Below are 27401 nucleotides of genomic sequence, written 5' to 3' on the forward strand. Positions count from 1 at the left end.
ACACGACCTCTTCCGTCGATCCTAGTTCCCTGGTCCCTCACACCCTGACAAAGTCCTGATGGAGGGAAAGGAGATGAGGACTTTGTAAAACAGAGATCTGGTCCCCTTGGAGCCTCCTAGTAGTCACCCCAGCTTCTTACTTTTGGTCAATGGGCTCCAACAGCTCCAGCGCTGGCTCAATCTCCTTTTCAGGCTCTGCTGTCTCCACTGTGGTGCTGACAATAGCAATGTACTTTCCCTGGGCAGCCACATTATGGGCATAGGAGATCATGCACACATAGATGTCTTAGAGAAGAAAGGTAAGTTAATGGGAATCGACCCCCCAACTCTCCATCTATAACTATTGCTAATCTTATAGCTCTGTTCCATACAAATTTCTGTATGGATATGATAAGGCAGAAAATTGGCTAAGGGGCTAAGTCATGGATAATGCAGAAAATATCTGAATGATTCTATTAAGCATTCTGACCTATAAACAGATGCATGTTTAAACACATTCCCTGGCAGCCAGTTACAGGTGTTGGGATCCAACCAATCTATTTGTATTCAATTGATAACCAAGAGTTGATTGTCCCTATCTGTTGGATGTGTGTTACCTCCCATGAATCTGGTAAGGCAAAGTATCTCCCCCATGAGGCAGGTAAAAAATGCCTGGTCTGATAGAGGGAGAAGTCAGATACAAAGAAACTACAAGTGATCCAGCTACAAGAAAACAGCCACAAATGCTCACTTTACTTACACCAGCACTGCCCACCTGATTTCCTGTTGACCTGATTCTGGGGAATGATGATTTGGCAGGAGTTGGCATCATTGGTGTTTTTGATGGGGTGACTCAGGATACAAATGACTCGGATGACCTGGCCAGCCTTTCGAACACGGTCAGGGATATAACTGGGGTCACAGATCAGCTGCTTGCAACGGGCCACCTGGGGGAGAGGAGGACAGCAGCACCCTGACCTGCTGAGCTAGGTATTTCAAAGAGTCTTTTCCAAGCTCAACCAAGTCTCTCCCACTGGACAAGGATTTGAGAATGGCCAGATATAAGAGGCTAAGTAACCTCATTAAGCCATAGAATAAGCAAACCTAGGCTTCTGGCCTCAATAGCCAACTCTAACCCCAACCAATTAAGAAAACTAGTTGTTGACAAAAGAAACAGTAAATTCTTTGAACTGAAATTCACATGGCAGACACCATCAGTTGTCTAGTCTCAGTGACCGACTTTCAACATTTTTGTAGCTAAAGCATTAGGAACTCCATGTGGGCAGGAAGCTTGGCATCGTGGTTTATTCTTATTTCAAAGCCCAGGCTCCCAACAGTGGCCCTACCTTCTCTCTCCCCAATACTCAGAACCTAGAACTGGTGCTGTCATAAAAATGAACAGTACCTAGAACCCTGCTGTCCCAAGGGGAAAAAATGGAACCAGCTTTGGACCCAAGACTAAGTGAGGCTGAATGTTCCATACAGAACCTCAACTTCTGAATGTACCACCCATCATTTCAAACTTGTCAAAACCACCTTTGGCCTTTTGACAACAATGGGGAAGGGGGTGGGAGAGGGAAGAGAAGTGAAAAAATGGGAGCAAAGGGATTTATCCAGAATGGTACAGCTTACCTCTCCCTCTGACTTCACCCCTACCACCTTTCCATTCTCCATGATGATGTCATCCACAGGCTTGTTCAGCATGTATGTCCCACCATAGATAGCACTCAGTCTGAGGTGGGGAGGGAGTACAATGGTGAGAGCCCCTCTGTCCCCAGCAGGAAACTCTCACCCCCCAGGCTGATCTAGAAGACTAGGTTGTCAAACTAAGAGTATGACTTTGGCTCATTCCCACTCTAGTGCTCAGTTTCTCCAACCAACATAGGGTGAATCAGTAATGCCTGTTCTGTTTAGTTTTGGGTTTTTACAGGGCTATATTTTCATGAGGCCATGTTAACTTCTCTCTCATGCATCCACATGAACAAAATTCCAAACTGGAAACTGTGGAACATAAAGAGCCTGCAAAAGCAGAACTTTTGGCAAGGCTTTGGGTATTGAGAACAGAGCCAAGAGGTAGCAATGAAAGATCATCCTGGGTTCAGGGCTGGTAACTCTCTTGGCTGGGTAATCATTATTGCCAAACTTGCTAAGCTTCAGTTCTCCCCTGCTGAAAAATGGCCTCTAACAATAAAAAGGACAGTAGCAAAACTGGAGAATAATTCCCTCCACATGCCTACTGTACTCCCCCCTCACCTTGCAAATCCCTGGGGTAGCTCGCCCAGGCCATAGAGAGGGTACAGGTATGGGCTCTTCCCATACCGGGCTAGAGACTCGCTGTAGAGTTTGATGCGGTTAATAGTCTCAAGGCAGGGCTGGTCCAAGTAGCTAAACGTGAGAAGAAAAGAAGGGAAAGAGGAAGTTTGTTTAATAAACAAAAAAATTGTGGGACCATTCTAGAACATGGCCAGTTAAAGAAGGGGGCCTGTAAGCTAGTACAGTTCAAGGTCAAGCAAGGGGCCTGAAGGGAAATGGAGGAATGACTTCTTACTCATCAGTTCGGTAGAGTGCCAGAGCATGGCCAGTGAAGTCAATAACATCTTGGCCCAAGTCAAACTTCTTATACACATCTCGCATGGTTGTGGTCTGAGGGTCAACGCCCTCAAAGCTCTTGGGGTCATTCTCATCGAAGTTTGCCACAAACACCAGGAACTTTCTAAACCGGCGTTTCTCGAACATGCCCATCAGGTCTAAGGGAGAAAGGAGTTTCTTTACCCACTCACCCCGTTACCTCACAGTGAGAAGGAGGCAGAAACTATGAATGGACCAGAGATAAAAAGAACACTACTACAAAGCAGGAGGCTTCGGGTCTAGTCTTGTTCTGCTAGTCACTGTGTGATTTCCAGGTCTTAGTTTTCTCATTTATAAATCCCACCCTTCCCTACTACCATGGGAGATAATCTGCTCAACACTAGAGTGAGCCCTAATGTTGGGCATAGCTGACCTGACTGAGGATTAGAGGACAGAATACCTTAAATATAACTTGAACTTCTGTGACACACTGGCTCCCAGGACCCTACTGAGTCCCTGCCTTGACCCTTATGTGCAAGGGTCGGTGTTATCATGTATTGATAATCAAATCAACTCTAACCCTAACTCTTACCCTACTCTTTCATCACAAGCTCTGGAACCCTCATTCCACTGATAAATTGCCCTTCATATTAGACCTGTGTCCCCCTCTCAGGAATTACCCTGCCATTTCTGTTTCTGTCTAGGGCACCACTATCCTTCCAGTCTTCAAAGACACTGTCCTCCTCAACTCTCCACTCCCCATCACCCCACAAAGCCAATGACTGGCTTAATCTTGCTGTTTCTAGCTCTACAACATCTCTCATGCCCAGGCCCTCAACACCTTATCTGGACTACAGTCTCCTAATCAGTTTCTTGGACAAATGATCTTAATTAAGCAAGGTCTGACCACATCATTCCCCTGCTTGAACTGCAATGGCTGCCCATCACCTCTAGAATAAAAGTCTGGCTTACTCTCATCAACTAACAATGCTGAGAACTGGTCTCCTCATTGCCATATCTTCTACCCCTGTGCCTTTACACACACATGAAACCTTTCCTGATTCCCTCCCCAAATTATAGTTGCTAGCCTTCCTCCCTAAATTCCCTTGTAGTTATTCTGCATATGTCTTGTGCTTCTGATAACTGCTGGCTTAACCCCTCTGGAAAGCATCCACATCTAAACCTGAGTTCTGTCAATGGGTAAGCTTTGCCTACTTCACCTGTGAGACTCCCTAGTATACCCTTGGCTTTTTCCCAGTGTCCTGGATATGTCACTTCCTCCATCTGTATGGTGAGACCAGTCAAGCTTAGTGCTCTCAGGTGTATGACAGGCTCTCCCCTTCAGCCCTGGTAACTGGGATGAAAAATGCTGCAGACACTCACTGGAGGCCAAAGCTTCAGTCTCAGTAGATGGCACCTTGTAGATCTTGCCCCCCTTGTAGACAAAGCTGCCTTCTACCACTTTAAAGTCTAGGTAACGAGTCACTTCTGTGTATAGCAGCATCTTCACCAACTGGCCTATGGAGAGGAAGAGAGAATCTCCATATGTATAGCTCTTTCCCACTCACTTGTTTGCCCTTGAGTCCTTTCCCCAAACTCACCCACTGGGTCCTACCTATTTGGCTTACCACCAGCTATATCCTCCCACTCACCATTGGCCATGAGGAATTTGGGGATCAAGTCCACATTCCAGTCTCGGCCCCTGCCCAAGCTTTCAGGAGGTCCTTCAGGCAGGTCAAACCGTTTGAACAACTATAAGCAGAGAGAGACAGAGAAGGGGAAAAGGGAGGATTCATTCAATGTCAACCTCACCTTCAAAACCCTCTCATAGAGGTAGTGGCTTTGAAGAGCTGATCAGGCTGTGGAAGTCAGACTATAAGGACAATGGAGTGTGGGAAAAATGGAGCAGGTTACCTCACCTCTTCCAGGGGTGTGATAGAGGAGCTTTCCCCCCCATAGTAAGGATTCCGATCCATGTGCAACACCTTCTTCCCATTCACAGACATGATGCCAGAGAGAATACATTCCTGGAGGGGAAGACAGGCAAGGAAAGGAGGGAAAAAAATGTGAATTTACCCTCTCCCCAAACCATCATAGAAATCTCAGCAGGTCTATTCCTTTATTGAAGGGGGTGGAGGAGTAGGAGAGCCCCTCCCTTTCCCCCAATCAGACACACAAAAGGTTGGAGAGATAGGTTTCCATCCCTCTGTTAATCTCCTCATGGCGCAGCTTTTAAGGGAAGGCCATTTGGGCTCCAAGGTGAAGGCAAGCAGTGGAGAAACAACTCCCCCTTTGCCTGACTCTGACATCTCATTCCAGGAAGCAATAAGAATGTCGACAAACAGCTACACCTACCTATCCTAGGCCTACTCTTCCTAGCTCGGGGAAAAGCCCATTTCACACACTCTGGTATTCTCCCACAAGATCAGTCCATATTTATGTGGTAGGGCCAAAGCAACCCTGCCCATGCCTTCAGGACACCATCTTGTAAGTGACTAGATCTAGAGCTGGGAGGTACTAATTTTACATATGAGGAGACTAATGAATAGAAGATGGAGTAAAATGACTAACCTGGGTCACACAGCTATTACATGTCTGAACCTATGTCTGTCATTTATCTATTACAGGGTTAATGAGCACACCATGCCTGATCTGTCTCATACCTCCACCCAGAGGAAGTGGGTAGGATTATTTTTGTCCCCTACCCTGTGGTAGGAGACTTGGGGATAGAAGCCTCCAACCACTACGGATTTGATACTCTTATCATCTTGGAGAACAGAACTGTGGTACAGATAATCTATGGTCCTGTGGGTAGGGCTGAGGCCAACACTCCAAGAAAATGGGGGTCGGGAGGAGGGCCGAGGAAGGGACTATCTGTGAACCTGAAGGTTGGCGTGAAATAAGGTAGCCCTGATTTGGGGGAGACTGAAGAGAGAATGAGAGGAAGGCATATAGGGATCACAGGCCACTGAGGCCTCACACATATCAGAAGAAAGGTCATGATGGCGATGGGCTGAAAGGGTGGGGGGATGAGGCTACAGTTTCAGGGGGCTGATCTTGTGGTGGGGAAAGAGCCTAATCTTTTTTGGGAGGGTCAGCCTTTGGGCCCGGGTGGAAGGGAACCTAGGCTTTGGGTAGGGGAGGCTCTTTTGGGGGGGGGCAGCTCTTTGAGCTTGAGGGGGGAGCAGGGGGCGGGGTGCTGCATTCCCATCGGGGCTCCTTTCAGCTGCGGCGTCGCGTCCCAGTCCCAGTCCTGCTTCCGAGCTCCCCAGTGTCTCACCCCCATCTCCGGCTCACCGTGAGGCCCGTGCCCAGCACGATCACATCGTACTCCTCGTCCATGGCTCCGCTCGGCTGGGCTCGGCTGGTCTCCTCTTTCCGGCTTCGCCGACGCTCCCGCCGCTGCTGCTGCTACCGCTACCGCTGCCGCTGAAATGGACCAAAGATGGCGTGCCCAGCACCACCTTTCCACTAGCTCCCTCCGCTGTTCCAAAGAGTCCCGACACTTCCATGATCCCGACGCCGCCCTGTCACCCCGTGGACCGCGCTTGACCACAGATAGAGCCAGCTGGCTTCCAGAATGCTTGGGCTAGGGGCTACGAGGTGCCAGGTCCCACTTTGGGAATTCCTTCATTTCTGGGGAGGGGGAGGGGAGGCACGAGAGGCTGGGGGGGGGCCCGTGAAGAGACCAAGAAAGGGATCCATCCGCGCCCCTACCCGCATCTTCTTCCCGCATCTTCCTACCCACGGAGATGCTGTGGGGAGGGGCTGTTCTCAGGAGGGAGAATCTGAGGGGAGGAACTGCCTGGGGAGGGTGAACATGGGGAGCGTTTTGGGGCAAGAGACCCTTCACTGTAGCAGGCTAAGAGTAGGGTCAACCAAAGCACTGTTGTCCCCATCACCGCCCGCAAATGGGGGAAGCGAGTTTCCTCTTTCCCTGGGGGCGCAGGTGCTAGGGAGGGGGAGGGAGGATGCTCCAGGCCTGGGTGGGGCATGTTCACAGAATCCTCAGCCTTCTGCCGGAGAGAGGTTATAGCCGCTGTCTTGAGCACCCCGCCCCCTCCCATGACTCAGCTTTGTCTTCTCCCATCCTGTCCCCTCAAATCTCTAAGGGGCTAGGCCTAGGCTGCAGACCAACCAGTCAAAGGTACCTTTGGAAGGCCAAGAAAGACCCTTCGCTCCCCTGTGCATAGGTATCCTCCTTCCAGCTTCCCTAACAGCTGCAACCTTCATGCACAAACCCCATCTTTGACTTCACCAATGAACTATTTGCCTTGCCTCTCTTCCCAGGCCTGGGAGATGTGGCACTCAGCTGCAGCTATCCACCCATTCTATTCCAATAATTCCTTCGGCCCACAAGTTCTCTATCTTTGTGTCCCGACCCGCTTCTCAGAATCATGTTTTTAAATGCACAAAGTATTACAAAGGAAACCAATTAAAGTGAATATGAACTTTTTTTATCCTGTTTAATTGTAAAAAGCTCCTTGAATTGTATCAACAACCCTAGGTTAAGAACCTTTGTTTTCGCTCCACTCCCATAACCCACAGGGATAGAGCACGGAGATTGGAAACAGAAAGACATCTCCCTGAGTTAAAATCCTGCCTCAGTCACTAGCTGTGTGACCCTGGGCAAGTCACTGTTTGCTTCAGTTCCTCATCTATCACATGAGCTGGAGAGGGAGATGGCAAACCATTTTACTATCTTTGCCAAGAAAACCCCAAATGGGATCATGAAGAAGCAGACACGAACAACAATGGATAACGCACTGCTGAACTCCCCACCAATGTCTAGGCCAAATGATTTGTCCTCTTGCAGTAAAACCACCGCACTGGCATGGAAGCTTAATTAAAATGTTATTTCAATTTCTCATCACATCCGACTTTAGCATTACCAAAAACCTAAAAGACAAAACAACAAGCAAGTTTCAAGCCCACCTTCCAAACTCAGGACTTCTTGTTTGTCTTTCATTCTCAAAGAGGACCATGACTTCAGGAAGGTGATGTCATGACGTGTAAGTCAATTGGATTTAATCGAGGAAGGGCTGTGCAAAGTTACCAGCCTCAATTTCTCCTCTAGAGCCATCTGGTTCCAGTGGCAAGATACAGATCAGGAGGACTAGAGATGGCCCAGGATGCAGTGAAGGAACTATATAGCCTTTTTAAACTAAGGTCTTTCAGTCTGACTGAGGCAACACCCATTCAGTGATTAAGACTATGTAAGAAAGGAGACAAAGAATGGCCTCCTTTAACCTAGTCAAAACAAAACAAAAAATCAGTTTGGGAGGGGAAGACACTCAGGGTTTCTGGCCAAAACAGAAACAATTACTGTACACCCTCAGAGACACAGGCCCAAACAATGACTAAATGAGGCTTGAGCTGGGACCTATAGTTGACCAATCAATGAGAGCCAAAGCTATTTGGGTTTAAGGAATGGTCCATAAAAAAGAAATCTAGCCCACAAACCCCAAGATATCTTGCTAGTTTCCAGTCATCAAAATTCATATTCCTTTGGGCAGAGTTACCTGCAGAAAAGGGTATGATATCCTATGTGGATAGGAGAACAATAACCCATAACCCAATGGTGATCTCCCCACTAATGCCTAGGCCAAAAGATCTCTGTCCTCTTGAAGCCAAGTCATGCTTAATACAAATAGACCATTGCATAGTCAGGGAGGCTTTAGTTAAAATTTTATTTCAATTTCTTATCACATCCAACTTTAGCATCACCAAAAAACTAAAAGACAAAACAATAAGCAAACAACAAGACAGAAGAGTAAGTTTCAAGTACACACCCCCTCCCCACCTTGAGTCCCCTTCCAACCACTGGACTAATCCCCAGAATACATCTCACACAAAGAAGCAGCTAGACCTGAGGGCAGGGATTTAGGGAGAATTAAATAAGGGTAGGCAGCCAGCAGGAAGGAAAGTGGCCTGCATACTCCTTCCCCACCTTGGGGCACTGCCTCAAGGTATCTCAGAGGCTGAGCTAATCACTAGCCTCCAAGACTTTCACTGGGGTACTGGTCAGAGGCAGACTCTGGTTTTTGTTACCATGGACAGGGTAGGGAAGAGTAACAAAAGGTTCTGGGATAATTGGGGGTGGGAGCAAGAGGAAATAGGTATAGGGAGGCCTAGCTGCCAAGGAAGCACAAATGAATAACCTGGCAGCCCTTCCAAGGGAAGGAGGCAAAGTCAGCACTCCCCCCTCCAACACTTCTGGCCCCCCCTACGTAACTGAGGGAGGTCACTCCATCAGGGGCACAGAGAGAGTGCTCCCCTTGTGATCATCAAAGCGATCCATGGTCTTGAGGTTAAGGATCATGTGCAGCCCATAGGTGAAGATGAAAAGCATGATGAGAGAAGAGACCAGCCCCATCCAGATGCCAGGGGAAAAGAAGCTGGCACAGTCACTGGCATAGGAGAAGTTTCCACCGGATAAGTTAAAGGCCTGAATCTTGAAGGGAAGATAGAAAATTAAGAGTAGAAACCAAACCACCAAGCATGTCCCAGGTCTATTGAATCCAAAAGAAACTGTGGGGGGGACGTCCTCCTCTCCCCTCCCACCCACCAGAGCTAGAGTTCAGCAGGATGTTTCTGAAGTAGGTGCTAGGAACTCTAGTCTTTACATCTGTGACCAACATGGTGGGGAGGGGAAGAAAGTAGATGGACCCAAGAACTGGAGGGGTTATTATATCCCTGAATATTTTAACCAGGCTATATTCCCACCTTATGTAAAAGATGAAGTGTAGTCAGGAAGAAGGGTATGAATACTCTTTGCTCTCACAGCCAAATTCTGTGCCACTGTGGCCATCATTTAGCAATCGTTCTCCATGAAGATATGCCCCCCTACTCCATACCTCCCTGGAGTTCAGTCTTCCTTTCCACCCCAACCTCTGCATATACATAGGACTTCATCTTCCATGATAACACTCCTCATACCTCATACCACCCACCCACCCATGCATACTTTCTTACTGCATCACCACCTACCCCTGCTCTACTCTGAGGTTCCTCCCTCATTTATTCAGTTTAACTTTGTGTTCCTCTCTGCCCTCAAATCTCTTGCCCCTTCCTGGTCCTCACTAATCATGATTTTCCAAATTCCAACTCTAGATTAATCCCCCTCTTCCACCCCACCCCCCTTATCTACTCTCTCTGATGCTAACAGTGCTAACTTTACTTCAATTTCATGGGGGTTTTTTGCTTTTTGGAGGGGGGAAAGCAAGGCAATTGGGGTTAAGTGACTTGCCCAAGGTCAGAGGGTAGTTTTTGGGTTGTGTCTGAGGGTGGATTTGAACTCAGGTCCTCCTGACTTCAGGGCCGGTGCTATTCACTGCACCACCTAGTCACTCCAATTTCATGTCTTCTAATTTCAATTGAGCTCTCACTACCAAAGAGCAATCCTCTTATTCTTCCTCAACTGACTCACTTCCACCACTCTTCCCACTTTCCATCCCTTAGCAGAGAAGAGAAAATCGATGCCATTCATTGTGAGCTTCCTTACACTCCTTAATACTTCAGATCCCCTCATCATCCTCCCCAACCTCCCTCCCCCTGCCCCAATCTGGGATGAAAAGGTGGCAATTCTTACCAAAGCCAATCCTTCTATTTCTGCCCTTGATCTCTTCCCTTCTTTAACTAGGAGTATTAGCAATTTCTCCCTCACCAGAACCTAACACATACTCCCCACACCCTGACTGGGCTGCACCATCTGTTTTCCTTTCACCCTACCTGGAAATTCTGGAAAGTCACATGCCAGGCAGAGGAACTAGGCGAAGACATTAGGAGCCCTTCCTTTGAACGTTCAGTGCTAACATACTGGCAGTGGAAGGAATAGATGCTAGGTGCTGTGATGTGTGAGGAATTGAAGACAACAACTGAGTTGTTGGTGTGAATCTCAAGTCGATCCATGGTGAACCAGCTTCGGGCTGAAACGGGGTAGAAATGACTGCTCAGGATAAACCTGGGAGAGAAAGTCAGATGATCAGTGGAGGCTGTCCAAAGCTTTCCTGACCCCACCACCTCGGCCTGCAGCACTTACTTGATGGTCAGGAGTGGGCCAAAGAGGTTTTCATATGTCAGCACAAGCCTGGGAAACAGAGGAAAGGAAGGGCTTGTCAGTTTTACCAGTCCTGGGGGTCAAAGGACACCTCTGGCACATAGACCATTCTCAAAGTTTTTGGTGCCACTGAGAATGAAGGTTTCATACAGTTCTTAATGTCTACAAAGGAATTCAGTCAAGCTCACCCACACAGCAAGCTGAAAATGGATCTGGGGCTTGGACCCAGGATTCAAAACTCATAGTTCAAAACTCATAAGTCATAGTTCTAACTCCCATTGGCCCAATCATCTTGTTCAAAGAAAACTGTGTGAAGATAATAGTGAGTTAGGGCCTAGAGGAGGAGCCCACATGCCCTAAAGACACCCCAATAGAGCACTAAAAAAGGGAACAATGATAAAGAAAACAAACAAAAATCTATAAACTCCCTCCATCCAGGGTAGATTGAAAGCAAAGCAGCATGGACCAAGAGGAGATAAAACCAGTGCACTGTAATGGACACCGAGATATAACAGGACAGCTAGGCCAATTATAATTTGATAGGAGTGTTTATTAACCGGCCGGGACTGCTTCTCAGACCGAAAGACAGCCTCGAGCTTTCTGTTAGACATAATTTTATAGACAATGTGATTGCTAGCAATAGAACATGTTTCTAAGGGGTTAGCATTGTTTCCATTGAGGCGAAGCTTTCTCAGTATTATTCCCATTGAAGCAAAGCCTTACTATTATTTCTACTGAAGCAAAACAGACCTGAATCCGTGAGAATCTGTGGCATGTTTCTAGCAACACAGGTGAAACATCTTTACTATTGGAGCCTATTAGGTGGTTTCCAAGCAACCCAGTAGGGGTCCCCTCTAGCAGGTTTAAGGGGGCTCTACTGTATAATTTCTGGTGGGCACTTCAACACTATCTGGGAAGCAAAACACTAGATATGAAGCAGGAGTCCTGCTACCAATACAAACATCATCTAGGTTGGGCCTGTCCAATTAGCAAGGGACAAACAAAAGTCAAGAATCCGAGAAGGTGGGCCCCATCTTAGCCATCCTACCTAGGACAAAGTAGGGCCTGCTCACAATATCTAAGCGAATTGAAGGGGGCATAGCCTGACCCAAGCACAAAAGCCCAATCTAAAAACTGAGGTAGGGGGCAGCTAGGTGGTACAATGACTAGAGCACCAGCCCTGGAGTCTGGAGGACCTGAGTTCAAATCCTACCTCAGACACTTGACACACTAGCTGTGTGACCTTGGGCAAGTCACTTAACCCCAGTTATCTTGCCTTCCCTCTCCAAAAACAAAAACAAAAGCTGAGGTAGGAAAAAATCCTGACAATGGGGGAAGCTAGGTGGCCGCAGTAAATAGAGCACTGGCGCTGGAGTCAGGAGGACCTGAGTTCAAATCCAACCTCAGACATTCAACACTTACTAGCTGGGTGACGTTGGGCAAGTCACTTAGCCCCAATTGCCCTGCCTTCCCCCCCTCCAAAAAGCAAAAAAGAAAAAAAATTCCTGGCAATGGCGAAGAAGTACATACTGAGAGGCTTGCCAAGAAGGAAGCCTACAAGAGTTAACTTTTAAAGTCCAAGTAGAGCCTCAGAAAAAATCTCTTGGTCACAATAATAAAAACATACATTTATATAATAGTGCTTTAAGGCTGGCTGAGTGCTTATATATATATATAGCTCATTGGGTATTATCATTATCCCCATTTTATAGATGAAGAAATGGAGGCAGATGGAAGTTAAATGACCTGCCCTGGGTCACACAGCTAGTATGTACAGGCAGATCTGAATTGGATTTTCTTGACTTTCAGTCCAACATCCACTCTGCCACCTAGCTGCCTAACTGGTATCTATCTTTTCTTTTTGGAGGGGGAATGCAAGGCAGTTGGGGTTAAGTGACTTGTCCAAGGTCACACAGTTAGTGAAGTGTTAAGTGTCTGAGGCCAGATTTGAACTCAGGTCCTCCTGACTCCAGGGCCAGTGATCTATTCACTGTGCCACCTAGCCGCCCCAGTGGTATCTATCTAAAACTATGTAAAGGAGAAAGAATGGCGGCCTTTCTAATGAGACCAAGGCTAAGCCAGAGATGTCCATTAACACCACTATCATTTAATATAATAACAGGAAAATGATCTAGAACCATAAAAGAAAAGGAAATGGGAAAACAAAATGATTATTTTTTGCAAATGACATGAGGGAATCCTGAAAAGCCAACTAAGCTAAAATAATAGCTTCAGCAAAGTTGAAGAATAGAAAATAAATCTGCATAAATCATCAGCATTTTCCTCAATTACCAACAAAATCCTGCAGGAGGAAAGAAAAAGGTTAATTCCATTCAAAATAACCATGGAAGATAGAAAATATTTGAGTCTGCCTACCAACATTCACATAGGAATTGTATGATGCAAACGACAGACATTTACAGAAATAACAAACAGGCTCAACAATTGGAAGAAAATTTGGTGCCATGTATGCTTTCAAAAAGATTATCTCAAAAGAGCTAGAAAAATTAATGAAAATGAATCTATAGAGAAACAATGGAAAAAGGGAGAAAGGAAGGATCAGATGTCCAACTATGCTACAAAGCATCAATTATCAAAACGAAACTCAACTCGGTATAATACACCAGGTACACAGTGTCCAGAGGCAAATGAACATATTAACAGTGTCTTAGAATATGTGAAGGTTAACACTGAACTCCAAGGACTCACATTTTGGTAAGACCTGCTGGGAAAATTAGTCAGCAATCTGGCAAAAATTAGGATTACAACAATGCCTCTAGTCATATGCCAAGATAGGTTTCAAAAGGATACAGGAGAGACATAAATGGTTACATCATAAACTACTTGGAGGGGCATGAAAGCTGCCTTTTGTAGATATTGACAAGGGCAAGGCAGCTGCCTTTATGACCAAACCAGGACAGCCTCACAGAGTTTAACTGGACAATTCTGACTGCAGAAAGGTCGTGCACAACAAAATTAATGCAGTAAAAATCAGAAGGGTAAGTTAACTAGGGAAAAACTCTTTACAATGTTTCTCTGATAATTTTTATATCCAAATTTGAATTTGCAAGAATAAAAGCCACTTTCTGACAGGCATATATTTATGGGCAATTTTCTTCAAAAAAAATTTTTTTTTCAACAAACAAGCACTTATTTATTTTAATTGCTTCCCCACCCCAACCCTTGTAACAAATATGCAGAGATCCCCAGGCAAATTCCCACACTGTTCATATCCCCCAAGTCTCCATCTTCAGGAGGGGGGTAATATGCATCATCATTTGTTCCCTAGAATGGTGCTGGCCACTGCACTGATCAGAATTCCTAAGGTTTTCAAGATTGTTGGTCTTGACAATGTTGTCCTAAGGGCAAGTCATGTACATGTAATCTCTCTTAAGTCTAACCCTTTGTCATCCATCACGTGAAGATAACCGAGGCACAATGATCTCACTGGGTTGTGTGAAATCCCCAAATCTCTGCATTAAAAGGGCTCTTTGAGGCTGCCTCAGCAAGAAGCCACACTACAACCCAGCTGAGCAGGCACAAAGCTTCTGCTTCCAGACCTCCTTAGGCTCCTCTCTGTGCAGCCCATGCCGCTGTTGGATAGTTAGTAACTAGCTATCTTTACATCGTTGAAAGAAACCGAAATTTGTCTCCTTGACTTCTCCCCAGTGCTCCTGCTCCTCTGAGGCTAAGCAACAGAGCTCAAACCATCCTCCTCAGTGTTAGCCTTCACATATGCTAAGACACTGGTGTTAGCCTCCCAAGTCCTTTCACTGTTGCGATGTGCCCAGAGCTGCCCAGTCTTCGGGATGGCCGGGCTGGTCACCTAAACAGCCTGAATGCAGTTTAGGATTGTAACAGCTTTCCTTGCTTCTGAAGTCCACTGAAAGCTGTTAAACCCACCACAAAGGCCTCCTTCCCAATTTCCCAGTGAAAAACAAAACAATGGATCATAGCCAAGATGGTTTCATTACCAACACCCTGTATTTGTATGCTGTGAAATGGTTAGAAGTCTCAGGAGGAAAAAGGAAATGAACTAGGAGATTAATGAAATTGAGGGCTTCCAAGTATTCCTGATAAAAAGATCAGTGCTGCAGAGAAACTCTGAAGTTCAAACCCAGGAATAAAAGAAAACTCCAAAGGTAAACATACAAACTGGGGCATCACAGTGGCCAGAGCGCCAGGTCTGGAGTCAGGAAGACCTGAGTTCAAATGTGTCCTCAGACACTGGCTAGCTGTGTGACTCTGGGCAAGTCACCTCACTGCTGACTGCCTCAGTTTACTCATCTGTACAAATGGGGATAATAATAGCACTTCCTTCCCAGGGTTGTTGTGAGGATATTTGCAAAGTGCTTAATATGGTCTCTGGCACACAGTAAACACTATAGAAATGTTAACAATTATTAAAGCTTAGGATGAACTGAAGCTGGTGGCAAAAAAGGGACTTATTTATAATGGGAGAAAAAGGAGGAATGAAGAAGCAGGATAGGGCCTTTGCTGGGGTGGATGGGGTGCTGAATTCTTTATTCTGTTTTCACTGAAAAGGAGAATGACTGGAAGAGTAAACAGAACAAAAATGGCTCATGGAGCTGGCACAAAATGGAAGAGGACATTTAGGTGCCCTTGATGAATTCCAGTCACTTGCTCCATAGGTCTTAAAGGAAACAGATCTCATAGACAAACTCCAAACATAAGATGGAAGAAGGCTGGAGAGACAGCAGTTGTTCTGAAAAGGACCTTAGGCTTTAGCAGACAGCAAGGTCATACAAAACAAACCAGTAGCATATGCTGCAGCAGCCCCAAAAGCAAATGTGATCTTTGGACAGCTACATTGAGCCCAGGCTACCAGGAACAGGGAAGAAATAATCCCATCAGAGGAGGCCCTTATGGACCTCATCAGGAATGCTGTGGTCAATTCGAGGCACCAGTGTTTTTTTTTTTCTTTTTTTGCTTTTTTGGAGGGGGGAAAGCAAGGCAATTGGAGTTAAGTGACTTGCCCAGGGTCACACGGCTAGTTTTTGTATTAAGTGTCTGAGGCCACATTTGAACTCAGGTCCTCCTGACTCCAGGGCCAGTGCTCTATTCACTGCGCCACCTAGCTGCCCCAGCACCAGTGTTTTTAACTTGGATTGGCTGGAGAGGGGCCAGGAGGGCTACCAAGGTGTCCCCTGAGTTGATGACACTTAAGGGTGGGTTGAAGAGTCCAAACATGGTAAGCCTCCAGTAGAGGGGGCTCAGGGGAGACGTGAGCAGCATTCAAGTTTTGAAAAGCTGTTCTGTGAAGGAAGGACTAGATTTTTCTGCTAGGCCCTATTAGTCAGAAGCAGGTGGGGGTAGGGGTGAGAGAAGTTTCTAAGAGGTTAATTTAGGCTTGGTTTCAGGAAAAACTTCCCAACAGTTATTAAAAAGTCAAATGGCTTGTTTTGAGAGATGCTACCTTCTCCTACTTGGAGGTCTTCAAGGGCCTAAACACACATTACAAGGCAGGTTCCTATCTGCACAGAGCAGCCACTGTGGTTCCTTCCAACTCTCAGATCCTGGGATTTATTCTCTTCATTATCTTGTTTGGGAGACAGATTTTCCCAATTTACAACTATGTGTCTCCAGAGAGATAGATAGACCAGTTCCTTACTTCACAGGGACCACCTGTCCCAGGGCTATCTGGGTATAATAGCTATAGACATAGAAACAGTGCCCCAAGACAGGATGGTCCCCCCTGACACTCCCCCCCCCCAATCAATGAGCTTGTATTAAATATCAGTTCAGCTGGTTTAATGTCCCCGAAGGGTCAGGTGAATTAACACCAGAATTAATGCCTAGGACCTGGGTCTCTAACTTCCAACTCAACCTTCTCCCCCTGCCCCTCACAGGTGCCCTTACCAACCTGGTACATATATTAACTTCCACTTGCCAGGGCTGCTTTACCCATGTTCAGTCACCCCACAGGCCTCTTCTCACTTGCCTGTGATGCTCTCCCCCACCAGTTTCCTCCCAAAGCTCTTCACCCTAGCCCCCTTACTGGGCAAAGGAGCTGTTCCAGCTGGAGCCACTCAGGTTGAGTGTTGGGGTTCCAAAAGTGAGTGCAGTCAGGTCACGCAACTCCTTGTTATAGGTCACTGTGAAGTTCTGGGCCCAGAAGAGGATGCGAGGCTCTGTATCATTGTAGCTGACTGGGGGCAGGTGAGGTGGTGAGGGTGCTAGAGGCTCATCCTCACCAAGGAGGTGCCGCCCCAGACCCCCAGACACCAGCGACAAATCTCGAACCACCTGCAAAAGATATGCCTTATCTGGGAGAGCCAGCAGCAGACATGGGATGATCCGCTCATTCCACCCCAGAAGCTCACCAGGTCCACAATGCACCCACCAAGCACCTCCTCCTAACTGGTCTGTTATTGTGACTGGCACTAGCACTCTTCCAATGTATGACCTCAGAGGCATCTCTGATCTCTCCTCTCTGGCCCCCAAGAAATGCAGCTGAACCTGCCCTTCCTAAAGCCTTTTCCCATCTGCCCCCACCTTTCTACACCTTGAGATCAGGCCTAGGACCTCTACAATGCCTGCAAATCACCTCCCAACTGGATTCCTGCAAAAGTTTCCTCACTGGTCTCCTTGATTCCAGTCTCACCCCTAAGACTTTACACAAGCTACCAGATTAATCTTCCCAAGAGCAAAATTCTGATTACTCGTAGCCCCTTAAAACCTTGCAGTGGCTATCCACTGCTTGTAGGATAAAGGTCCTCTACAACCTAGTCCCAACCTGCCCGATTTGACACCGTTCCCCTCCTTATATCAAACTGGACTTTATTCTTCCATGCTCCCGACAAAATGAAATCCTAGAGGGTAGGGACTCTGGTGTCTGAGCCCTCCTTAAGGCCAACACTTCTCCACACACTGGGTGGGGTAGCCAATACTTCATTCCAGCTTACTTAGACTTCTGGCCCAGCCTAGCCCTCTTCCCATCTCTACCAAAGCTGGTATGGCAGCTTACCCGAGAAGGCCGAACAGCAGTCAGTATGGCTGTATAGGGTACACCTTCTGACTTGAGTGTGCTCATCACCTGTCCAATAATCTCATCTTTTTTTTTTTTTTTTGGGGGGGAAGGGGCCAGTTGGGTAGAGAAAAGATGGTTAGATCATGACAGTGGCTCTCCTCCTTATACTCTCCCATCCCCTCAAACTTCCCAGAGGCACCTGCTGCTTAAGGGGAGTGGATTGGTACTTGGATGGGGGCTCACAGGCCCTAGATTTTGGACTGAAGGGACTCTGGAGGACATTCAGTCCAGGTTCCTCATTCTTTGTTATTAAAAAAAAATTTTTTTTTCCAAGGGGGAAGGCCAGGCAACTGGGGCTAAGTGGCTTGCCCAAGGTCACACAGCTAGTGTGTCAAGTGTCTGAGGCTAGATTTGAACTCAGGTCCTCCTGACTCCAGGGCCAGCACTCTATTCACTGTGCCACCTAGCTGCCCCCAGCTCCTTCATTCTTCAGAGCAAACTTAGACCCAGATGAGAGGAATCATTTGCTTAAAGCCACAAAGGTGAGCAGAGGAGTGGTTCAAACCCAGGTCCTCAAGATTACCAACCCAGCCCATGTTCTCCACTTCCAAATGCCAGTACTTTGCCATTGGCCGACAGCCTGCAGGAAGACACTGGGTGGTTTGGACTGCCAGGGAAGCGGGAAGAGCTCCACCAGGGTGTGTGGAGGGCTGAGGGGAAGGGCTCTCTCTATCCCAACTTACCATTGCCTGTAAGTACTTCTTTGGCAGCCATCAAGCCAGAACTGTCAGAGACAAAGAATGAGACCTCCTTACTAGCCTGTCTCCACCCAGAGGAAGAATCTGAATTGAGATGAAATCTGGAGAGTGAGAAAGCTGAAGGTTCCCGGGGCAAGAGAGTCTTTAGCTCTAAGCAACCAGAGACAAGTACATGCATATTCCCAGAAACTTTGTGTGCTTCTGTCTTCCTTAAAACCCACTAGTCTGGAACTGAAGGCCCTCTTTCCCACAAACTTAGCAGTCTCCCTTTGCACCTTCGCCGTCCACACTCCAATGCTGGCAAGGCTCAATCACATCTTTGCACTGTTCTTCCCATATGAAAGACCCCATTTCTATCCCAACCCACCTCACAAGGTTTCTCTGAGAAGTATTCTATGATCCCTAAAGCACTAGCTATAAAACGTGAGTGATAACTTGAACTTCAACCATCTTTTGAAACATACTTTATTCTGAGGGATGACTGGGTAGAGAAGGCAAAGGGAGATATATTCATAAAAGAAGGTAGAGCTAAGAAAAGAGATTGATTCAAGAGAACTTTTGCTTAAGCCTACTTAAAGGCAAAGCTCAGCTCTTCAGTGTAGGCCTACTCTTGGCCCTCCCAAGCACTTAATGGGCTCTAAACAGCCCACCTGAAGCTTGGCACAGACTACCAAGATCAGTATCTTGACCCCAGAGAATGGGAGCCTGTCCTCTACTTTCCCTGCAGAGTTTTCAGCAAAGACCTTGCTTACAAATGCTGCCCTGGGTCCTGTGTCCCCAAAAAGCCGGCTGTCCAGTACCTGGTGGTATATGGCAGTCTCAGGAGGAGCAGAGCAGGGAGGGTGTCGTTGAGCTTTAGCTCCCTCAGGGTGGTCTGGTCTACATGTAGGGGACTAGCTCCCAACTTCTCCTTCAGGTAAGAGGTCAAAGTACTGGCTGCATACCAGTCCACTGAAGGCAGGATCAAGGAAGAAGGAGCCAATTCCAGAGCATTCTGAGGATTGAAAAGTCAGGCAAGAAAGGGGCATACAAGTCCCTTCCCCTCCTAGGTCAGTCACACACTTCCTCTGTATTCCTTTAAATCCCTATCTTTTCCTCCCTTCTCCCATGCTCTGCTTAACATTTGACTTCTCCAGCAGCTCTCTAGGGATTTCAAAACGCACTATAATCTCTCACAGGACTTTCTAGCATGGAGCATTTCCTGCCCAACTCCTAGAGCCCTATAGTCCAGGTCAAAAGCTGCTGCTCCCCCCCCCCCAACATTCCCAATTTCAACAGCCTTCCCTTTCCCCCAAATCCCAGTCAACCAATAACACTGGTTCTGGGGAGTGTCCTTGGAGTCTGGAAGATAAGGAATAAGCCCTTGATATTCCCATGTGAACAAGGGAATCTAATGGGGGAAGGGAAGGTGCCTTACCTCCAGATTAGAGAAAGCACTGTCTTGCTTGTTGCCAAACACACCACCATAGGCAGTGAAATCCTCCATGCTTAGCTAAAAGACAAGCATAAAAAGAAGCACCTTCAGACTTGAGGGTAAGGTGACATTCTCCCAGAGGGTAATGGGGTAGGGAAGGTGATGGGAGAGAGAAGATGATTTGTGGTAGTCCAAGCTTTCCTTTTCCAAGACAGGTTCAAGCCAAAGATCCCTGGGAGGATGAAACAGTGATCTAGTCACCAAATCAAGAAGAAATTAGCTGGTGGCTGACAAAGTATCATCTTGCAGACAATGTGACCAGGCAAGAGGAAGTTGGAGGGGGAAGAGGAAGAAAACAGAACAGGAACAGGCCCTGAGCTGCCCTAGAATTCCCCACTGCCATCTCCCCATTTTTGGGAAGGCATCTAAAAGGCCCTTATAGAGGGGCAGCTAGGTGGCGCAGTGAATAGATCACCAGTCCTGGAGTCAGGAGGACCTGAGTTCAAATCTGGCCTCAGAAACTTAACACTTACTAGGTGTGTGACTTTGGGCAAGTCACTTAACCAACGTGTGCCTCCCTCCCCTCCAAAAAGACAATAAATAAATAAATAATAAAAGGCCCTGAGCTTGACTTGGAATGGAAAAGTGATCTGAAGCCTACCTATATCTGCTCCCTGGGAGCTCCTCTCTGGAGGGCTGAACATGCTGAGGCCCTACTCGAACTAGCCAGCACTTGGAGAAAAATAAGAGTATAAAAAAAGGCTCCCTTTGAGAGTAAGGTAGAAAGCCCTCCCAGTAAGGAGTTCCAACAGGAGAGGGGCCAGCATCACATTCACCAGGCACTGTACCAGCAATACAACGTTAAGTCAATCATCTCACCCTCAAGGAGCTTACATTCTGTTTCCTAGGGAAAGACAACATGCTCCCTAGAAACAAATACAGGGTTGCTGGATGTTGTTTGCAGTTGCCTGTAGGCGTGTCCCTCTTTTCACGACCTACTTTCAACCTACTCTTCCAGGTTCATCACACATGTACTCTTCCCATCAAATATCATCCCATCCTACCCCCAATTACTGGAAGGGAACTAGGAATTTCCAGTAGGCAATGGTGAGGCTGGAGAACACTCCAGCCATGGAAGACAACTTGTGCAAAGGGAGGTATGGAATCAGGAGATGGAATATCACATGAGGGAAACAGTGAGTACACCAGCTGGACTGAAACAGAGAATATATGAAGGGGAATAATGTTTAATTAATAAGCCCGCAAAGGCAGGTTGGAGGCAGGCAGGGAATGGCATTTTTATTTTAAAAATGCACCAAGGCATTTTTAGAGGTAACAAGGTCCATGATCCGACCTGTACTTTATGAACATCCATTCAATTTGGCAGCTGTGTGGAGTATGGCCTAGAGAAGGGAGAGTCTGAAGGCAGGATAAGGGCTCCAGGCACCAAACCCATCCTGTCCAGCCTGCTCCAGTTTTTTCAGTCAAGCTTACCTAGCTTGTGTTTGGTATACATACCCACCCACTTTCTCTCTTCCCCCAATCTGGCTGAGAACATTAACCCCATAGTGACCAGAGAGGACTTTCACCAGCCTGACTGGCTTGTGTTTGGTATACAAACCCACCCATTTTTCCCCTTTGCCCTTAGCTGAGAACATTAACAATGGATCTCTCCTGCTGATACCTCTAAGTGACTTTCATGTATTTCTCACGTGCTACTTTTACTCTTTTTGTCCTTCTTCTAGGTATGAAACTTCCCCTCCCTCTCCCTCACTGGCTAACTTCTCAGGTGGGTGACAGAACCCCTTCTTTTTCTGCCCCACATCCGTGGTTAGGGAAGAGAAAGGTCCCAAATAAGTCGGAACAAAGAATCCTAGCCCAGTCATAAGGATGAGTTTCGGAAGGTACTGAGTGACACCAGGAGGTTGCCGTGGAAAGGGTAGGGCAGCATTTGAACATAAAATACCCGAAATCTAAAGATTCTACTTCCTGAAAACTGCTGCAATCATCTGTTCAGCCTTCCTTCTCTCTATGCTTGGGAGTGGGGTGATGGGACTAGGATCTTCCTTACTTTTTCCTGAAGAAACAGCAACACGTTTCGGGGTCCTTTCTCCAGGGCAGGGTCTAGGTAGGAGGAAAGTTGGATATCCGTAGTGATGTGACCTTCGTGGGCATTTTCAAGTGGAGCCCACAAATCACTGCCACAAGTAAAAGAGGAGAACTGGTATCAGAGGCGGGGGAGAGAGCACAGGCTCCCTGCCCCATAGTTGTAGTTAGGGGGTCGACAAGAGACCCCAGTTTAAACAGAATAGAGAATCCCTTCCCCGAAAAGTTTGTTCCTGCCTTGGAAAGAGAGTCAGACAACAAACAAGAGCCCTGAACCCTATCCACAGCCCCCGCGGCTCTGGGAATCAGGGCAGAGACCTGGGCTTCCTTCTGCTTTCCCGGCTCCACCAGGCCCCAGACCCTTAACCTTGGCTCCCCCGCCCCCGCCAGGCCCCGGCTTCCTTCCCCTTCCCCGGCCCCGCTCACTCGGAGCTCGACCACAGCACCAGCGGCACTTGCTGCTCCGCAGCCGCCGGCGCGGCGGCGAGCAGAAGTGCCAGGAGCAGCAGCACAGGCGGCAACGACGCCAGAGGCCTGGCCGCCGACTTGCCAGTCATTCCTCCCGTTGCAGCAGAGAGAGGTAGCGTCGCCATGACCGCGCAGCACCTTCGCAGGGCAGAACCGCTCAGGTGACTTCAGCCGCCTGCCACTCTAGGCCAACCCGCCCCCACCGTGCTCTCCCATTGGTCGTTTCCGCCCTCCTCCTGCTCCTCTCCTCCTATGGACGCAGACCTTTCCTGACCTCCCCTCTCACTGACCCAGCGCTTCCCATCAAGCTGCTCCCATTGGTTCGGTCCCACTCCGTGGCTCCGCCCCTCCCGAGGCCACTATGCTCTCCAAGGCTGGGGCTGACAGGAAGTACCTCTCCACCCCCACCCCCGAATCCCCGTTACCAACAACTCTGATCAAGTCTAGACCAGCAGGGAGAGCTCTTTAGCACCAGTCAGAGAAAGGGAAACAGGAAGTGAAGGAGGAATTTCACCAGATCAATGAATCACGTGCTTCCGCTGCGCTTTCCCAGTGTCCTTTGCTGGCTTGTCTTCCGGGTTACGCCCACTAGCCGTGGGTGTCCCACCTAGATGTAACGTGACATGTTTTCTCTTCTTCTTCTGTTCCATTCTAAGAAGCGCATTGTCGTCTTGTGCGGTTTGGCCCGTGCGGGTTATGTGTGTGCACATGGTTCTGCCTGCCTGTGGCTCCCAAGGAAGCAGGGATAGATGCATCTCTAGCGTCTCCTCTCTCCCCCTTCCCTTCGGCAAGGGAATCTTAATTCTTGCTCAGAAAGGAAGTAGGAGTTTTGGGCGGGGGGGAAGGGAGAGACAGAGACACTCTCTTCCTCTAGCATCATATCTGTCTGCTCCCTTAAATATTGTTATTCTAGAAGAAATAGTTTTTAGGTTCAAACTGCACTTCTAATCACCATTCCCTAATGGCTCAGTGCCCCAGATGCAGTTCCACTATGTATACACATACACACACATAGCAGATAATATCATTTATCTAAATAGATTGCAAAACAGAAATCAGAGAAAGTATGCCTATGAGAATATATACCAAATAATACACAGTGAATGATCTTTCCCTTTGGGTGTGAGATAACAGCTCAACTGAAAGAGTCCCAAATCTCACCAAAGGGGAAAGCTTCCAGTGTAGCAAGCTAGAGATAGGGACGTGATAGAGACTGACAACTCCTTCACATCAGCTTCTCCATTTATGAACCTGAAGAGAAGTTGGAATCACTTCTCTCGTCAGGAGGGAAACCAGAAGATCCTAGGTCTCCTGTCTAGCTCTCACCAACTTTGCTCTCCTCTCACACAGCTAAGCGGCATTGAGTAATAAATCTGTCAAATGAGGAGAGAATCCCATACCAATGGACTTTGGAGCTCAGGAAACATTCCCCTTCTGGGCCAAAACTCTTTGTAGTATTTTGCAAATATCATCTGGGCAAGTCCAAAACCTGTAATAGTACAATATAAATGCAAACATGAGTACTTTGAAACAACGAAAGTGATTTTCCTGGTGTCCCAGATAACCAACCTTTGGTGCCACTAGATTTGAAATAAAACAAATGCACATTAACAGTACATACAGTAGATGTGGCATTATGCGGGACATCATCTGGGAGGATATGACAGTGACAACATGCCTGAACTATGTACAAGACATACATTTTGAGAGTCACATGCATGTCCATAGTAAATAGAAATAAATCAAAAGTTGTGAGTGTGACTAACAAAAGTAAAGCTAGCTAGCTGCAATAATTACACTATCAATAGGCCTATGTGGAAAAGATAACTAAAAGAAGAAACATACGGCTGAAACAATAGACATTGTCACTATATGAACATAACACAAAACATAGTCAAATGAACATAACAGCAAGGTAAGAAACAAACATACTCAAATATGTAGTAATTCATGTGTCTAGCAGTGAACATGCAATTACAAGCTAAGCTTGTTTCGCATGGGCAATCTCTAGCATTGTCACCTAGTTATATCTTCAGGTTTACCTCTTAGGATAGCATAACTTAGCCTACTGAGTGGTCTAAGAGGACTAGTTCTCTTGTCACTAAATGATTTCTCTTCTTTCCAAATACACTAGGATGGGCTGACCATCAGGGTCAATATAGATTTGTGTGTCTACACCAGCGCAGGCAGCTAGGTCAGGTTGGCTATCAGTATGTTTGAGTTCTGTGGGTTAAATTTGAGTCTCAGTAATAGTTATGGGAAGGGAAGAAGTTGAAAGGATTCAATTCTCCTGCCATGGAATAATTATAAACTCACAGTCTCTCCTTCACTGTATGCATCACTTTCAGTGCCCATATCTGTATCAGAAATTCTTTGTACAGCTAGAGGACAGTCTCTTTCTCATCCTTTGTCTAGCTGAATGTCTATCAGTTCTTTCCACCTGCTCATCAGTTAGTTGAACTAACTCTTCTATGGGCAATTCATGGTCATGAATAGTTATGATAGAGCCCCCTCCATTCTCTGAGACTGTTTTGTAAACAGGCAATTTGGCCAGACTAATAACTTTGTATGGGTTTCCATTGGTCACCTGACTTGTGAGTCCCTTGAATGCAAAGTTTTCTCAATAGAACTCTGTCTCCTTTTTTCTTGCAGTATCCTTTTCAAATATGGAAGACTAGAATCAGTTCCAATCCATGCCAACATTCCAGTGAGTGTTGGAGAGTCTGAACAGACCAGGGCCAGAGTTTCCCCTACTCCGTTGACACTGACAACTTCCTTTGAGAAATTTCAAACTCACCTGGATGTATTCCAGGTAGAGATAGCCTTTATCACTCAAGTGATCACCCAGTTCAAGCCCTGTCATAGATTTTTTAAAAACTTTCCCCCTTTTTTTTGGTAAGTTGTATTTGATTTTTTTCTAATTACACATAAAGATGGTTTTCAACATTCATTTTGTAGAAGATTTTGAATTCCAAAGTTTTCTCCCTTCTCTTCCCCCTCCACAAGATGGCATGCAATCTGATATAGGTTATACATGTGCAATCATGTTAAATATATTTTCACTTTAGTCATGTTGTGAAAGATGAATAAGAACAAAAGGGAAAAACATGAAAAACAAAAAAGATGAAAATAGTATGCTTCAATCCACATTCAGATTCCATAGTTCTTTCTCTGGATGTGGATAGCATTTTCCATCATGAAAATAATTAGTTAAATAATTAATGAAAATAGTCACCATCCTTTGGGATTGTCTTGGATCACTGTATCGCTGAAAAGAGTTAAGTCTATCATAGTTGATCATTGCACATTGTACACAGTTACTGTGTACAATGTTCTCCTGGTTCTGCTTACCTCGCTCAGCATCAGTTCATGTAAGTCTTCCTAAGATTTTCTGAAATCAACGTGCTCATCATTTTATATACCACAATGGTATTCCATTACATGCACATACCTCAACTTGTTCAGCCATTTCCCAATTGATGGACATTGGTAATTTACAATTATTTGCCAAAGAGCTGCTATAAATATTTTTGTACAAATAGGTCCATTTCCTTTTTGTTTTTAATCTCTTTGGAATATAGACTTAGGAGTGGTATTGCTGGATCAAAGGGTATGCACAGTTTTATAGTTCTTAGGGCATAGTTCCTAATTGCTCTCCAGAATGGTTACATCAGTTCACAACTCCAGCAATAGTGCATTAGTGTCTCACTTTTCCACATCCCCTTCAGCATTTATCATTTTCCTTTTCTGTCCTATTAGCCAATCTTACAGGTATGAAGTGGTACCACAGAGTTGTTTTAATTTGCATTTCTCTAATCAATAGCAATTTAGAGCATTTTTTTCATATGATTAGAGATAGCTTTTATTTTTTATCTGAAAACTTCCTGTTCATATCCTTTGACCATTTATCAATTAGGGAATGACTTGTATTCTTATAAATTTGACACATTTCTCTATGCATCAAAGGACTGGTAATATAAAATGCTATCCATACCCAGTGAAAGAACTGATATTGTCTGAATACAGACTGAAACATACTTTCCTTCTTTCTTCTTCCTTCTTTCCTTCCTTCTTTCCATCCTTCCTTCCTTCATTTTTTTTGTTCAAATCTTCTTGTACAAAATGACTAATATGGAAATGTTTTACATCATTACACATGTATTACCTATATTGGATTGCTTAACATCTCAGGGAGAGGGGAGGGGAGGGAGGAAGGGAGAGAATCTGGAACTTAAAACTTAAAAAAAAAAACCACAAATGTTAAAAAAAAATGTTTTAACATATAATTGGGGAGAAATATTGTTTAAAAAATTTCAGACAGGAGTAGAAAAAACTTACTGAGTTGTCTTACCTGCCTTAACATTGGTGTCCTTAACTGTATGCTCTTCCAATTCTTTTACTTTTCTTTTCAATATCCTTAAAATGTTCTCATTCTTAAGGTCTGGGTCCACTCCTGACATAGGAGACTGTTATGCTTTTCAACTGCCAAAGCAAGACAGTATACTTCAATTACTTTTCTAGAAATTGCTCCATGTGCACCCACATTATTACTTTAAGGGGAAATATTTTAGGTTCAAGCTATACTCCTGATCGCTATCCCTTAATGAGAAAGGAGAGCCCCAACATATATATACAAGGGTTGGCTCCCTTCTCACTTAGATGCAGGTCCATAATGAGCACTCATAGAAAACGGCAAATAAACCCATTTAGTCAAGTTAATAGCAAAACAGAAATCAGAGAAAGAATATGTGAGATTATATAGCAAACAATACAGAGAGGGAATGAACTCTTCTTTTAAGGAGTGAGATAACTCAGCTGAGAAAGTAAGTACCAGATCTCACCCAAGGGGAAAATTCCCTGAAGTCTCTCATATAGCCAACTGGGGATAGGGACACAATAGAGACTGCTAACTTCTCTATATGCCAGCTTTTTTGTTTTTTTGTAGGGGGGGAAGGTAGGGCAATTGGGGTTAAGTGACTTGCCCAAGGTCATACAGCTAGTTTTTTTTTTTATGCTAAGTGTCTGAGGCTGGATTTGAACTCAGGTCCTCCTGAATCC

The 27401-nt window shown here is 46.0% G+C and overlaps 2 protein-coding genes and 1 long non-coding RNA gene across 4 annotated transcripts; 1 reads left to right on the forward strand and 2 right to left on the reverse strand.

The window, feature by feature from the left end:
- Positions 1–111: 111 nt before the first annotated feature.
- Positions 112–5987, reverse strand: GDI1 (GDP dissociation inhibitor 1). Its single transcript, XM_069063779.1, has 9 exons — positions 5845–5987; positions 4467–4574; positions 4200–4299; positions 3931–4065; positions 2528–2726; positions 2233–2364; positions 1612–1711; positions 755–926; positions 112–285 (listed from the first exon to the last, which is right to left on the reverse strand). The coding sequence occupies exons 1-9, from the start codon at positions 5887–5889 to the stop codon at positions 137–139; spliced, it is 1140 nt and encodes a 379-aa protein (XP_068919880.1). The 5' UTR covers positions 5890–5987; the 3' UTR covers positions 112–136.
- LOC138142677 (uncharacterized) lies at positions 191–7003 on the forward strand. Of its 2 annotated transcripts, none has more exons than XR_011163509.1 (3): positions 191–299; positions 5175–5451; positions 6741–7003. It is a non-coding gene; the product is annotated as an uncharacterized lncRNA (long non-coding RNA). The 2 variants fall into 2 exon arrangements; XR_011163510.1 differs by having other exon boundaries at positions 5175–5333; positions 5774–7003.
- A 1217-nt stretch (positions 7004–8220) lies between these two features.
- On the reverse strand, positions 8221–22544 carry ATP6AP1 (ATPase H+ transporting accessory protein 1). Its single transcript, XM_069063780.1, has 10 exons — positions 22302–22544; positions 21841–21967; positions 19773–19847; positions 19156–19349; positions 18341–18381; positions 17595–17680; positions 16626–16873; positions 10589–10636; positions 10279–10510; positions 8221–9001 (listed from the first exon to the last, which is right to left on the reverse strand). The coding sequence occupies exons 1-10, from the start codon at positions 22466–22468 to the stop codon at positions 8792–8794; spliced, it is 1428 nt and encodes a 475-aa protein (XP_068919881.1). The 5' UTR covers positions 22469–22544; the 3' UTR covers positions 8221–8791.
- Between the last annotated feature and the right edge of the window lie 4857 nt (positions 22545–27401).

Source organism: Petaurus breviceps, unplaced genomic scaffold (genome assembly GCF_028583685.1).
Source record: "Petaurus breviceps papuanus isolate PSGF00001 unplaced genomic scaffold, PetGlider_PUasm1.0 90601, whole genome shotgun sequence".
Taxonomy (NCBI): Eukaryota; Metazoa; Chordata; class Mammalia; order Diprotodontia; family Petauridae; genus Petaurus; species Petaurus breviceps.

What these genes read in the sequence shown, in the direction of transcription:
- GDI1 (XM_069063779.1), bottom strand. Translation starts at nt 5,889, where the DNA reads ATGGACGAGGAGTACGATGTGATCGTGCTGGGCACGGGCCTCACG. An exon ending in CTATCACACCCCTGGAAGAG is followed by an intron (nt 4,300 to 4,466) that starts GTGAGGTAACCT and finishes CTCTGCTTATAG; the next exon opens with TTGTTCAAACGGTTTGACCT. An exon ending in CTACCCCAGGGATTTGCAAG is followed by an intron (nt 1,712 to 2,232) that starts GTGAGGGGGGAG and finishes TCCCCACCTCAG; the next exon opens with ACTGAGTGCTATCTATGGTG.
- ATP6AP1 (XM_069063780.1), bottom strand. Translation starts at nt 22,468, where the DNA reads ATGGCGACGCTACCTCTCTCTGCTGCAACGGGAGGAATGACTGGCAAG. An exon ending in CTGCTGTTCGGCCTTCTCGG is followed by an intron (nt 16,874 to 17,594) that starts GTAAGCTGCCAT and finishes TATCTTTTGCAG; the next exon opens with GTGGTTCGAGATTTGTCGCT. An exon ending in TGGAACAGCTCCTTTGCCCA is followed by an intron (nt 10,637 to 16,625) that starts GTAAGGGGGCTA and finishes TCTGTTTCCCAG; the next exon opens with GCTTGTGCTGACATATGAAA.